This window comes from Saccoglossus kowalevskii, chromosome 8, assembly GCF_978046115.1.
Source record: "Saccoglossus kowalevskii chromosome 8, keSacKowa6.1, whole genome shotgun sequence".
Taxonomy (NCBI): Eukaryota; Metazoa; Hemichordata; class Enteropneusta; family Harrimaniidae; genus Saccoglossus; species Saccoglossus kowalevskii.
The window spans coordinates 4,145,809-4,161,147 of NC_140648.1; the positions used below are offsets into that span (position 1 = coordinate 4,145,809).

A 15,339-nucleotide genomic window follows, 5' to 3' on the forward strand; every position below is an offset into this window, starting at 1 on the left:
CGTAACATTCACGGATTAAACAAAGCGATGAAAGAAAAGACCACAGTCAGCTGGCGCACACGTGATAATAAAATAAATACGATAATTAATATATGGGGGCCGCCATCTTGAATGACGCATAAAACTAAATAAGAGACAAGTTGTGAAACGCGTTTTTCAGATTCCTACAAATCAGGACAAAAATACCAATCTTTCACAAAAATACGGTCCGTTGGGGTTATATTAAGCCAACCAATAACAAAATTCGGCCGAATTCGTCGTTTTTGTGTGGAAAAATCCCTTGCATACGAACACCTAATTACGCGAAGAACATAGAACACTAAGTCGGGGTATTTGCTGCTCATCAAAGAATAGAATGTTTATCCACAGTGATAGAGGGACTGTGGTTTATCCCGCCTAATGATTTAATTTGGGTTCCCAAAATTCTCATCAACTAACTTTCCATCAAAGGACACTAAATGTTATACACGTGCGGGAAAGGCGATATGTTCATAGATAAGAAACGGCCGTAAATTCATATACAATAGAGAGTTCTCAAAAAACAGAGCAAACTGTGAAATTCTTCTGCCTGCGTTTGGACATGGGGTTAAGCTCAAACATAAACAAATTTCAGTCTTCAAATAACATTTTAATTATAATACTTGAAATAATTGAATTATAAATAGAAGAAGTTCACTTTTAATATATATGTATCATATACCCTGAACAGCATAGCTGTTTTAAACAATGTGGGGCTCGTAGGATTCTATTTCTTTCTCAGCAAAACATATATCGGCCAATTGGTTCTAATCACTGCCCCTCAAAAAGGCAACGAGGTTTTTATTTATATCTATATACATGTATGTATTTATTATAAATAGATGTATATGCACGCACATTCAACATGCCAATAACATATAATGCACTGGTTTAAATGTATTTATAGTTTATGCTTAGATTAAATGTATTTATGGTAGAGTAGGCATTGCTATGTGTGAGCATCATCAATATCTCTATATTCTGTAAATATAATTTACTATTTAATATACAAAGTAATAAGATATATCCAAATTAACACATTCTAAATTAACAAATTATAAACACATGTATATTATGTGTATGATCGTGTGGTATATTTTGATCCTACACCAGTGCTGCCACGTTTCAGAGTGACGTCATGAATATTCCCATAATACATTTGGTTGCACGATCAAACAATTAGCTCTTCATTCGCATTTTCCCTTCTTCCATATAATCTACATTGGTGAGTAAATTTACTGTATTTAGATGACTGTAATAGTTGTGCTGGTGAGTGCATTAGTTGACCGATAAAGTAAATGTTACGTGATTCGAAAAATTATCAACTGTTAGTATCGACTGAGGGGTACGTCAATGAAATCGCTCACCATATTTTTTTCTCTCTGTACTCAAAATAAGCTATTCATACAGACTAACGAAAAACAACAAGTGCTCAGATATTTTAATCGAGCTCAGAGCTTAGTAAATGTACCGTGAAAGGAAGCATTTATGGTTAATGAACAAACTAACAGCAAATGTTACTTGAAAATAACTTCCATACTTTAATCTAATTAACATAAATGGGACACTAAAAACAGTTAACAACTGTCTGGAAGCATATCTTTCTGAATTTTCTGAAACCTTGCTTTGTTCTTAAAAGTTCAGTTCACACTCGTATCGAACAACGCCTTCTTCTTGCTCATTGTCAATCACGTCAATATAACGGGCACATTCTCAATGTCGACGACAGGTACTTACTCGAACAAAATGCCAAGTTCAGGTTATTACTCCTTGTCAACTGTGAAGTAATAGAGTACTTTGATTGGTTAATTTTGACAAAGATTGTAAATGTATTCTTTCGCGAGGTGCAAGGTGCATCTGTGATCAACGAATATTAAACATGTTATGTTCATTTACATTACACACATGAATATTATACAGTTGTGTACTATTTCAGTCACACAATTCAGATTTATGTGAAAAAAACTGCCTGATGCCACTTTGATATAGGAACATCTGCTATTTAGGACCTCTGTCCACGTTCACAGTCAACTATGATCCGTGGTACATCATGACCATTTCACAATGTAATCTCATCCTTACAATTAATTAAATACAAATTTAGTATATTAGTCTTATTTGTGACTCGCTGTTAACATAACTCTGTACTATGGTGTTGGTGATGTATGAATTGGGTGCCATAGAATGGTACTTGATGGCCAACCAACCTATCAAATATGTATTTTGCATTGTACGAGTGCAAAATAAGTTATTAGGAAATTAGGATATTAGTACCAGCTGTTTTATACGCATGCGCATTGGCCGTTTTGGGGCGTGTCTGGTTGATGTGAAATTGCTTCAGCCATTGGGTAACGGAATTAACTGGTGTCTGTTTGAAAACCGCTGTAAAGTGGTGGTAAAATGAATTTTCGCGGTTTTACCAACATAGTAAACACTGAGTAAACCAAACTTAGAACTCGCGATACTAGTGCAGACGACTATGGTTGAACAACCATGAGAAATAAATGGCGGGACTTTGGTGTTGCACATTTAGCACAGAAATAAAAGACACGCCCATAGTTGGACAACCAATCATTTTATTATTTGTCACGATGTACCACGGATCATCTCCACGTCCTTTGTAAACACCACATACACGATGTGCCGCCAACTAATGGCGGGATGAGCGGCTTCCTTTGTGTACAATCAGCGTCAACACGACGCACTTGTTAAGCCTGGTGGCGCCGTACTATTTCATCAATAACCAAATATACTACATGTGTATTATCCTGTTCACGAATTGGACATTTGTTTATTTGGAGTAATTTCCAATTCTACGCCATGTCCTTAGTAATTAATGATTCCACGTATTTATTTGGCCGTTATTTGACAGACGTAAAATGCCATAATGTTAATTCGTGGAAATGTAAACACACTGATACTGATAATGAATTACAAATTTGCCAAAAAATACTAAATTTGCTATCTCATGGAAATAATTAAAATCAAAATATTTGGCAATATATTAAGTTTTGCGTCGCATGCACACGATTGAAATATCATATAAAATGGGCATAATATACTAATGTTGTATTTATTTATTTGTAAGAACGAGTTTACATCCTGGAATGACCACGATGTACCACGGATCAACTATCCTCGGGGGCGGAGCTACGTCATAGGACGTTCCACGTTGCTACGACGCGCACCACTGTACATGCATTTCTATGGGCTCTGCGCGCTGCTGTGGAATGCCGGTCGAGCCGGTGAAAATTCGAGAAAACAACACAAACTCAACTTTAAAGTAATCCCGAACAACCAAATTTATATATGTGACACACGTAGGGCTAATCTTGTTACACTGTTCAGAGGAGTCCCAACAACCATCCCAAAGTACCGTTTTCTGTGAGTTTTTGGCCTTTGTTTTCACCGCCGCGGGTTGCCAAGCGGTGAAAATGCCCGGATGTCCGCGCCCGAGGATAAGTGGTATTTCCATAGATGTAAATGCTGCTGGCGATTAACTTTTGACTGTCTAACGAATTTGAAATATTGGCGATCCGCTCCGCTAGGATTGCCCTTATAATCACTTTTGTCGTTTTGTGTGTGTGTGTGTGTGTGTCTGTGTGTGTACATTTCCAGTGTTCCAGTGTTCACGTATTATTTCTTCTGTGATTTTTTTGGCTTGGCCGATTTCGTTCAAACTTGGCAGGTAGGTCACACCTTAACCCTAGTTATAAGGAAAAATCTGGAAAATTTTTTTGGCCCACCGTTGCCATAGCAACAGCCAAAAAACTGATTTTTGGATAGCTTCGCGCCAAATGTATCTCCTCCTACAAATTTGGGATAAAATACTTCAAACATAGCTCATTCTACTCAGCTTGAGTGTGGGCACAAAGTTACCATTTGAATTGTTGATATCTGTTTTCATTACCGAGAAATTTGACCCCAAAGTTGGGGTAACTTTTCACCAGCAACGGCTCGGCTGGTTTTGTTCATACTTCACAGGAAGGTCGTGCCGTCACTAATTGGAAAAAAATCCTGGCCCACCACTGCCATTGCAACATCCAAAAACTGATTTTTGAATACTTTCGCCCCAAATGTATTACCTCCTACCAGTTTTGTACACAGTCAGCTGGCATCGGTGTCGCTGGGTGTATATGATAAAGGGAAGTTGTGCAACCAAATTTGCCGAGTTCGCAGTTTTTCGCCAATAAAAAAATAACTAAGGCAACAACTCACGGTTTTTCAGCATTTTTGTAATAAAGACATTATTCTCTATCAATAATCCGCCCAAAACAGGAACATTTCTACTAATTCTTGTGTTTTTTAGACGTTTTTCGAAAAACCTGCTATTAGGCTGCAAAAGTAGAACATTCCGGAGGGGGCGAAAGGGAAGAGCCAAATTTAACGCGTAAAAATAGAACGCGTATTTTGACCTCTATGCGGTCGTTGGCAAAGAGCCCTGCGTCCATCGCCTGGCGATGCTCTTCTGTTTCGCCAGTTGCGTTTTTTGACTAAAATTTGGGCAGTACTGTCAGTCACGAAAATTGATGAATAAATTAATACACATAAAATATGAATCACGGGCTAATTCAATGGTCACCGAACACTCCACTACTAAACAATCTGTGGCAAGATAGTAGCGTACTGTATATTTGACCCAGATTTGACAAGCGTGGTACAGTTTTTTGCGCGTGTCCGTAATAACGCGCACAAAGGATTGTGGGACAGAGTCCTTTATTTGCTGGCATTCTTGACTTTTGACTGCAGTTCTTTTTTTATATTTTAGAGTAAATGCTTCTGATATGCTCTTAGGTTGCTTAATATCCGTCTGAAATTCTGGACTGTGGTCATATTTTTCGATTAGGAGTCGTATATTTAAATTACTCACTGTGACTAGTGTTTTGCATTATGAAGTATATTATTATGAAGGTCAACACACTGCAATTTAGGTAAATATTTACCATTTCGTTATTTCATTATTTCGCTTTCCAGCATTTCCGGGAAACGCTTCATTCTAAAAAATGCTATCGCAAAACGGTTGGAAATAATAAATGTAACAGCAGAATACGTCCTAGCACAGTCACTCTACTAGGAGAGAGTAACTGTGGTCCTAGTACTAAACTAAGTGACTTCTAAAGACTGAATGGTGTTTGCGAACTTCGTATTAGTTATAAACCGACGTCAGCTTCACGTTTATGTCACCATGGAAACAGCCAAAAAACTTTGTTGCTTGTTTTTGAGCGGAGCGGATCGCCAACCAGCCTACCGGCTTGTACGATGTGTTCATCTGTTCGTGGAACCTGTTATTGAATTTCATATAAGTAATTTGCCTCGAATGTCTGGTTGTTACAAATACCTCATCTTCATAATTGTTTATTTAATCAACTTTTTCATAATATGTATATAGATGAGTACCACCAACCACCCCCCATCGTATAATATTGTGGACCTGTCCTCGTTCTCTGTCAAATGTCACAGAGCTCTCAATGGCATCAGTGGGAAACATGGAAATATTCCACGAACCATATGAAATATCACATTATGGGGGCGAAGATAGGCAAAGAGTAAGAGAGTAGATGGTTTTGATAAAAGGGTATAAGTATATAGATGTTAAAGACATGTTAGAGAAAGACTACACACATAAAGACGCCACATTTGCATTGGATGGAGAATACAGCCGGCCACCACGTTTCTAATCAGAGATCCGAAAAAAAAAAAATAATCCCAAGTTATTACAAAGCGGTTGTCGGATGCGGAGACGAATTGACTATATGACCTCTTGTGTATGTAACAGAAATGTATCAGTATCAGTGTGTTTAAATTTCCGCGAATTAACATTATGACATTTTACGTCTGTCAAATAACGGCCAAATAAATACGTGGAATCATTAATTACTAAGGACCTGGCGTAGAATTGGAAATTGCTGCAAATAAACAAATGTGCAATACGGGAACAGGATAATAGTATATTTGGTTATTGATGAAATATAGGGCGCCACCAGACGGTCTGGATTAGCAAGTGCGTCGTGTTTCTCTCATGAAGTTGACGCTGATTGTGCACAGAGGAAGCCGCTCATTCCGTCATTGGATGGCCAGCACATCGTGTATGTGATGTTTACAAAGGACGTGGAAATTATCCGTGGTACATCGTGACCAATAATAGAATGATTGGTTGTCTAACTGTGGGCGTGTCTTTTATTTCTGTGCCGAATGTGCAATACCAAAGTCCTGCCATTTTCTTTTCATGGTTGTTCGATCAAAGTCGTCTGCACCAGTATCGTGAGTTTGGTTTACTATGTTGGTCGCCCGACACTATATTCACCGCCTCCCTCTCAGTACCGACGCCCAACTCGGCGTCCCGGGGATCCACGATGTACCACGGATCCACGGATACACGATGTACCACGAATCGTGTACGTCAATGAAGTTGCTGACTGTATATTTTTTTTATTTCTCTGTACTCAAAATAAGCTATTTATGCAAAATAATGAAAAACTACAAGTGATCAGATATTTTAATAGCGCTCCGAGCTTTGTAATCTCACTGTGAAAAGAAACAAATGTCACCTGAAAACAACTTTCTGGAAGCATATCTTCCTGCACTTGGAAAACAAATCTTACTTTGTTCTTAAAAGTTCAGTTCACGTTTGTCACGGGCAATATAACGAGCACATTCTGAATGCAGACGACAGGTACTTACCCGAACAAAATGCCAAGCTCAAGACTGCGAATATTATTTTTGATCGGTTAATTTGAAAAAGACTGTAAATGTATTTGTTCTGGAGGTACAGGGTGCATCTGTGATTAACGAGTATTAAACATGTTATGTTCATTCACTTTACACACATGCATATCAGACAGAATGATGTGTCAGATTTATGTGAAAAAAATCGCTTGATATAGATCGACTAATATCTCCTATTAAATAAATTAGGGCCTCTGTCCACGTTCACAGCCAATAATACCAGATATTTCCATACATGTAAACGCTGCTGGCGATTAACTTTTGAAATGTACGATGTACCAATTTGTTGGTGGAACCTGTTATTGATTGCACATGAGCAATTTCCCTCGAATGTTTGGTTGTTACAAATACCTCATCTTCATAATTGTTTATTTATTTAACTTTTTCATAATAGGTATAGAGATGAGTACCACCAACCACCCCCATCGTATAATATTGTGGACCTGTCCTCGTTCTCTGTCAACTATCACAGAGCTCTCCATGGCATCAGTGGGAAACATGGAAATATTCCACGAACCATATGGAATATCATATCATTATGGCGAAGATAGACAAGGAGTAAGAGAGGAGATGGTTTTGGTAAAAGGGTATAAGTATATAGATGTTAAAGACATGTTAGAGAAAGACTACACACATAAAGACGCCACATTTGCATTGGATGGAGAATACAGCCGGCCACCACGTTTCTAATCAGAGATCCGAAAAAAAAAAAATAAGACATGTTAGAGAAAGACTACCCACATAAAGACGGAATTTTCGTCAAAGACCTCGCATTTGCATTGGATGGAGAATACAGCCGGCTACCACGTGGGTATCAACACACGTTTCTAATCAGAGATCCGAAAAAAATAATCCCAAGTTATTACAAAGCGGTTGTCGGATGCGGAGGCGAATTTGATAAATGGCTGTCCTATAGCGGTGGTGTAAAACAACTATATGACCTTTTTGTGTATGTAACAGAAATGTTGGGACAGGAAGCCATTGTTATTGATGCACATGACCTGTGTAATAATCCACGTCAAATGCTACAAGAATATTGCAAGAAAGTAGGATTACAGTTTCAAGAAAAGATGTTGAAATGGGAACCTTACAACAATGGTCACTGGCATCCAATATACAGCCAGGGTTTATTAGCTGAGTCGTTTAAAAGCAAAGCTCTTCAGAGTAGTTGTTTTTTGCCAATGTCCAATATCAATGTTGATATGGAAGGTCTTCCTGAATATGGTGTGAAGCAAATCAAAAATGCAATGCCTTATTATAAACTATTGTATGACAAAAGAATTGTACTCAAAACATGAAGTGTATAAATAGCATTATACCCAAACGAAATTCCGACATATAATTGTAGAAATGCAGACTACACACATATAAACAAGACCATGGAATGCGACCATTTTCAATTTAACAGTAAAAGTAAATGCGTAACGAAATAAAAACGACAATTAAGTAGTATAGTTATGATACTTCTGTACATTCTTGATGAATTGACATTCACTGTCTCAGAAATATTATTGATAATTAATGATATTAATAATAGCATTATACCCAAACGAAATTCCAACATTGTAGAATTGTAGAAGTGAAACAAAGACTATGTGTATATAATTAAGACCATAGAATGCATCTAATTTCAATTTAACAGTAAAAGCAAATGCATAACGAGATAAATGATAATTGTAGGTAGTATAGTTATGTTGTGATATTTCTTCACATCCTGAATGAATTGACATCAGTGCTCAGCTATTCACTGCCTCAACATTATTATTGGGCTCTGTGATACAGTGGCATGTATACTTCAGGTGATTGACAATAATGCGTTTGATAACTTTCTAATGACGGTCAGTGATCATCATTATTCTATAATTCGAGTTACTCTCATACCAAGACGTTTTAGAATATACACTAGCTGGTGCACATTTTAGTAATCTGCGATTCATATTTTAATTCACAATTAGTTGCAATGATAAATAATTGCAATAACTGCCAGTTGTTGGTCGATAGCCGCTAGTTGCTTTAGCAATTTGTTAAAATAACACATTGTTACAGTAATAGGCAGTATTCACAACAACATGGCTACAATAGCCAATAGTTACAAGATACAATATCCAATAGTTGCAAGAAAAATTCAACATTAGTTGCGAAATACGATATCCAATAGAAGAAAGTTGTAAAAGCTAATAATTACAAGTTCGAAAGGCTAATAATTGTGTAATAGTTAATAGTTGCCTTACATCAGATGCAGGTATTAGTTACAATAATTTTAGAATGTATTATTTAAGAACGGCGCATTAATAAATGGGTTTTCGCGTACTGAATAAAATACACAATATAACACAATATAGTACAAAATAAAATAACATTTTTATTGAAATATGCAGTGTTGGCTGCATGGTATTTGAATGACTGCGTCTGGGTTGTAGGAATGTGTTGTACAAATGAATGATGGAGTATATAGTCAGTAATTCTGAGAAATAACAAGGAACCAACTGATTCTTGCATTTGGTGACCAGTTTATTGAGATAGTGTATACATCTTTCTTATATTGGTTACATTCATGCACAATCTGGCAACAGAAATATGGTCATACTTTTCCCATGGACCATTCTAACCAATTCCAAGGATATATTCTTAAGCAAAAGTGACAAGTTGAATGTATGATTGATGTATCTTGAGAGTTTATGTCTTGTTCTACTTCATTATGCAGTACAACGAGGTCTATTAATGGAGATCGGCGATGGAGATTGCAGCCATGCTGAAAGACGTTTGAAGTATATGGAAAATCATACTGGTCCACATACAGTACCTTGCGAAACCCCTGATTTCACATCAATGATATCAGAACAGTGGTCATCAATCTTTACACACAGAATATGGTTGCTACGGATTACAATAAAACAGTGAAACTTGACAATTATTGGTTGTACACGTCCAAGTGTGGGGAGGCTTGGTTTTCGGTGGGTTCTAATAACATCTCGATTCAACATACTTTTCTATTCTTCACGTAATCATTTAAATTTTTTTTGCAGTTTTCATAGTTTTCGTTTTTTCCTCCGCAATTTCATATAGTATGACATCATTTCTTCCGCTAACAGATTTTTGCTTATCTGCGTTGTCGGCCAAGGTGTCAAATCGGCGTATAATACCGTCCAATGTTTTGTTGATTTAGTCTCTGGGCTCGGACCGGCTCGCTTTAAATTTTACATATAGATATAAATGTTGTGATGTGATCCACCATTTGAAGCTGAATATATACACTATGATTTTTCCCATATATTTGGAATATCTATACCGGTTGTTATCATGACATTGTATAATGTCCCGTGACATCATAGATTTTGCTACTTTTGCTACCTTTACTATTTCTACTCCAATATATATATTAATAACGAAATCGAAAGTATAGCGATGCCATACGTGAAACGGGTATGTGTATACACATTAATAGTACGTACCACATTCAGTCAGCAATAGAACATACCTGTATATTACTATATATAATGTTTCATTTCAAAACAAATATACCAACAAAAGTTTTCCACGTTGCATTAATAAGTTCACATAAACTAAGAAAACAAGATTTATTTACAATTATTCCGTCAAAGGAATGATTATTGATAACACTCACATAGCTGATGCATTGCTGACAAATGTTACATACTCTATGACACCTCGGGCGGCATTGAATTAAATCGCCGTATACGGCCAAGTCTGGTTAACTAAAGTGCTTTTGTTTTTCTTCTTATTTAATGCAACGACTCGAAGCAGTATAATTGATGTCAATGTAATTTCCAAAGGACACATGGCGTTACAATAAAAACAGGGCGGTTAATAGCAGTGTTTATAACACAGAATGCTATTTGAACAGAAGACTTCTTCAACGTAATCAAATTGTTAATAAAATGAAATTCAGAGGCGGTGACACAAAATGTTGCATGGGGCCGCGGCGAGATCTGCTTACCATCCCTCGCGCTGAAGGCGCAACCTTACCAGGGGGTCCGGGCATGCTCCTACGGGAGAATTTTGTAATATAGACCCTCTGAAACGCTATTTCCTGCATTTTGAGAGGCAAGACAGGTATTCCTCTTCAACTTTGTCGCATCGACACAAAGGGTTTCAGCTTGATGGGGGGGGGGTGCCCCCAGCATTTGCCCTCACGGTGCTGCCGCCACTGAAATTATTCCTCACTTGCAGTAATGTATTTATAATACTTGTTTTGTGTGTTACATCCAGTCGTTTATTCATGCGTGTTTGCAACTGTGTGATAATGACAGTATAGACGAGATGGCCAGTGCTATATTCGATGACATCACTTGGCTAGTGTTGACTTGGTAACTTCAAATCTAAAGAAAATATTTTGAAAAAAATTTCAAAAAATCCAAATATTAAATCATGTATGGAGAGAGTATGTGTAAAGACTGAAACTAAAATCATACAGGTCGTTACCGGAACTTGACAAAATCGTATATGCGATGGAAATAGATTTGTGCTGTCGACTAAGATATCGGGAATGGGTTTTAGAATCTATTTTCGTATTACGTGGTTCTTGGCTGATTGTTGAAAACTCTGGATTTGTTTGGCAACGTCCCGCGTGAAATATTCAGATTATTAATTACTCGATTACTTTGTTCCATAAGTGCTAATTAGTTAGCTAGTTTTTGTGCTATAACGACTCGGACAGAAAGTATAAAGTTGCTGACAATAAGAGGCGGGTGTCCAGTGATAGCAACATTCATACACAGATCAGAAATGATCAGTGTGGACAATATCTGTAAGATAAGCTATGAAGTCACCGTTCTTCCAACTATGGCTTGTGAAATGAGGCATATTGTACAGTGCTTTGAACATAACTCCCTTTCTCTTTTGTTTGTTCTACTCGAAGTCATTTATAATCTTCCTCATGCTACCCCTGGGTGAGGTCGTTGCATATTTTGTTGAATTTTGCACATGTTCTTTGCTATACACTTTCCGTCGGGTATAGTTTAGTGAATTATCGGATATAATATGTCTTGTTTAATGAAAATAAACGTTCTACTGGTAGTAAATGGTGTCTATGTCTCCATGAAACGATGGAAACTTTTACTGAATCGACGGCAGAGTGCGAAGTTTCGGCCAGACACATTTTCTAGATCCTATCGATCGCGTCTTTGTAGTTATATACTAGTATATATTTATATTTCATTTACTAATAACTTGTACATTGCAAGTACGGCCTATTTATTTTATTTGCTAAATGTATAGTTATACATGTTCAGTAAGCTTAAAGCGGGAGGCTCGTCACCTGCGCACGTGCGGGAAATGAGTCCCAAGCGACGATAACAACACACTAAAAACGTAAAGGCTCATGGGTAGACGCTTGTTTGTAAGCAATGACACGCTATGGCCACCTGACGCATGCGCAGGTGACGATTCTCCCGCTTTAACAGCTCATCCTAGTTAAAAAATACAGAATGTATTCGACATGTTTTCCGATGACATGTACATAATATTATCTACACTTTATTTTATGCGTTGTACAAGAGTCTTTCGCAAGCATTGTTCTTACATGTAGTAGAACACCAGAAAGTACATTGCACCGAAAGTAATATCGAAACATTATTTCCGGGCTTGATTCGCGCCAATCTTACTAAAATTCGATGTAGGTATGAGGCTCTATTTTTCATGACACGTTATTTAATATTTATTTGTATTTTAGTTTGAATATGCTGATTTTTTGTTTTTCTTGCCTGTAATCAGTTTTTAGAAAATCGTGTCCCAGTCGCTTCTAACTAGTTAGTACACGATTTAACGGCAAGAAAAACTAAAAAAAAAATCGACATATTCAAACTAAAATACAAATAAATATTATATAAATTCACATAGAGACTATGTGATAATAACAATTTTGCTATTATTACTCGCGTCCAGATTGAATAAAGTATGCCATAAGTAAACTTGTCTTTTTGTGCCTGTATTCATTCACAATATTCAACCATTTTAATTATATCCCAATTTCTGAAAAAAATACATTCTTGGAAATAGTATCCAGTCCACTAATACCGTCGTCCCTCCTCTCATAATGCAATAGAGGTGTGACCCCTAACCAAAAATCAACGTAGATGGCAGTAATATAACTGGGGCAATGTTTACTCTTCGTGTGCTCTACACTCACAAATGTAGATAAGTCTTTACATTATTCTCGCTGTTCCTTTTCCTCTGATGCTTCATTCCAACACTCACCGCGTTTTGGTTCTAAAGATTCGTGCAAATTTGTGTATCTTTGGTCCGCCAGCAAACTGGACCTCTTACGCATACATACATCATATGACGACCTATTGATGATAGCTTTCTGTTGAATTGGTGGGAATCTAGACACAATCGAGTTTCCACCTGCAATGAGTTGTTTTGATTTCCCTTCACAGAAATTCAAATATGTGTGTTTAGAATGATGGACAAAATTTGACTTTCCCTCGGTCTCTTCCTCTTGTCTAGATCTGTCGCTGTTGACACAACTGTTGATTCTGGATGATAATCTATACTGGCGCATCAACACTGATCTTATCTGGCTGTCAATCAGCTTGACGCAGTGTTCTTCAATAGCTTTTTCTTTTCTCAGCTGTTCTTCCTCAATGGCCGTTCGTCTAGCGTTTCTTTTCACCACTTCGCTCAGACAAGCGTTGATGGGTTTATTGTCAGTCTTTGAATTCTTCGCCTGACCGACACCTTTGCTTTGTTGTTGTGGTTCCGAAGTGGATATTTTTGGAAATTTTGTGCTGAACGTCACACCAGGATTTACATTAGCCTTGTTCCTGGAAGAAAAAAACATTCAAATTTCAATAGAACGGGAATTTATTTTCTCAGATGAAGTACAATATTCGTAACGAACTTCATAGCTCATTGTCCACGTTACGCCACAAGCCATCAATGATCTAGCACAAGATGTTCCGCACGTAATGTATATAGGAAATCAACAAAGGTTGCCTCCACAATGGCTCATATATCTAATCAATGACTTTCGAAGGGTGAAAAGTCTATATTACGTAATTTGGGAAACTTGCCTGTTTCACATTTAGATTGTCGGGCCGATTTTTTTATTAAATAAACAAGATTAAAATTTGGTTCTCGTTCACACAGTCAAAAACACCTGCCCAAAGCGTCCCCTTTTTCTTTGGAATGGATATGTATATCAGAAGTGGACAACTTGGCAGACCACAACGTGTTGTTTCTCGTCGGAGTTTACGGAGCAAATCCCGGGAAAGACGTGGTTTGTACCATCGACAACCAATGTCCATACCCTTGTTATATTTAATTCAACACTTCTTTGCCAACATTTACCGACTGGGTAGCGACAATGGAACGCGCTAGTAATGCGGTGCATTGCGGTAGTTACTCATTTCGACATAATGGTCATATATTATAAAACCCAGGAAAGCACTCCACAATTAGTACACGCTGCAAATAGTTGGTAGCGTCAACTTACCTCATTGTTTTGTTATGTCGCCTCGCGCACGTTTTAATTTGTATTAGTCTTCTTGCCGTCGTAGTTACTATTATTGCGAGCTGCCACCGTCATTAAATTCGATACATTTCTTGGAATTGTAGATGAATGGAAGGTATACACGCAGCAGGCACCTTTAGGGCACTGGGGAACCGAATGCAGTTTCCCTCCCGCTATGAAGATTTGCCGCTGAAGATTTGATGTGACAGGCGTCTTGGTTGGCTGTTACTAATCCCATGACGAGTCTTCGACAAATAGCAATCACGGACACACAATGAAGGTACTCCCCCCAATCACGTGTGATTTGTTCACGTAACATTCACGGATTAAACAAAGCGATGAAAGAAAAGACCACCATTGTTTTAGACAATTGCTGCTCATCAAAGAATAGAATGTTTATCCGCAGTGATAGAGGGACTGTGGTTTATCCCGCCTAATGATTTAATTTGGGTTCCCAAAATTCTCATCAACTAACTTTCCATCAAAGGACACTAAATGTTATACACGTGCGGGCAAGGCGATATGTTCATAGATAAGAAACGGCCGTAAATTCATATACAATAGAGAGTTCTCAAAAAACAGAGCAAACTGTGAAATTCTTCTGCCTGCGTTTGGACATGGGGTTAAGCTCAAACATAAACAAATTTCAGTCTTCAAATAACATTTTAATTAAAATACTTGAAATAATTGAATTATAAATAGAAGAAGTTCACTTTTAATAGCCGATGGAAGGAGATTGTAAAGTGGCACTCGTCATTTTTATGTATATGTGCAGTTAACAAGAGAATATCCATGACGCTCTGCTCTATTTTATATTTTTATATATTTTTTTATTATGAAAACAATTTTGTTGGTGTTTCATTTTACTTTATTATATATTTCCGTTTTATATATTTCCGTTACTAACTTCAATTTAGTCTGTTTTTGGTTGTCTTTAAACTATTAGCATTGTAATTTGATTAATTTTTTTCTGTAATTTTTGTTGTTGTAACCTTTAACCTCATTCAGTAGGTTGTTATGAGTTAATAAAATTGTTGTTGTTGTTGGTGACACAGCAAAAGAAAAAAAAATACAGATATTTGAAAACCCAACCCCCACTACTGCACGTGTACAGAACGGTG

General features: G+C 37.2%; 2 protein-coding genes across 3 annotated transcripts; one reads left to right on the forward strand and one right to left on the reverse strand.

Annotated features, from left to right (window-relative positions):
• Window positions 1-1,168: 1,168 nt before the first annotated feature.
• On the forward strand, window positions 1,169-9,115 carry LOC144356963 (uncharacterized). Of its 2 annotated transcripts, none has more exons than XM_085502874.1 (2): window positions 1,169-1,243; window positions 7,139-9,115. In XM_085502874.1, exon 2 carries the CDS (start codon window positions 7,464-7,466, stop codon window positions 8,040-8,042), a length of 579 nt encoding a protein of 192 aa, XP_085359000.1. In that variant the 5' UTR covers window positions 1,169-1,243; window positions 7,139-7,463; the 3' UTR covers window positions 8,043-9,115. The 2 variants fall into 2 exon arrangements, with proteins under 2 accessions (XP_085359000.1, XP_085359001.1); XM_085502875.1 differs by lacking the exon at window positions 1,169-1,243 and adding an exon at window positions 4,622-4,949.
• A 3,560-nt stretch (window positions 9,116-12,675) lies between these two features.
• LOC146739232 (uncharacterized) lies at window positions 12,676-14,461 on the reverse strand. The gene is made up of 2 exons (XM_085502876.1): window positions 14,201-14,461; window positions 12,676-13,529 (listed from the first exon to the last, which is right to left on the reverse strand). The coding sequence occupies exons 1-2, from the start codon at window positions 14,203-14,205 to the stop codon at window positions 12,914-12,916; spliced, it is 621 nt and encodes a 206-aa protein (XP_085359002.1). The 5' UTR covers window positions 14,206-14,461; the 3' UTR covers window positions 12,676-12,913.
• Window positions 14,462-15,339: the final 878 nt, after the last annotated feature.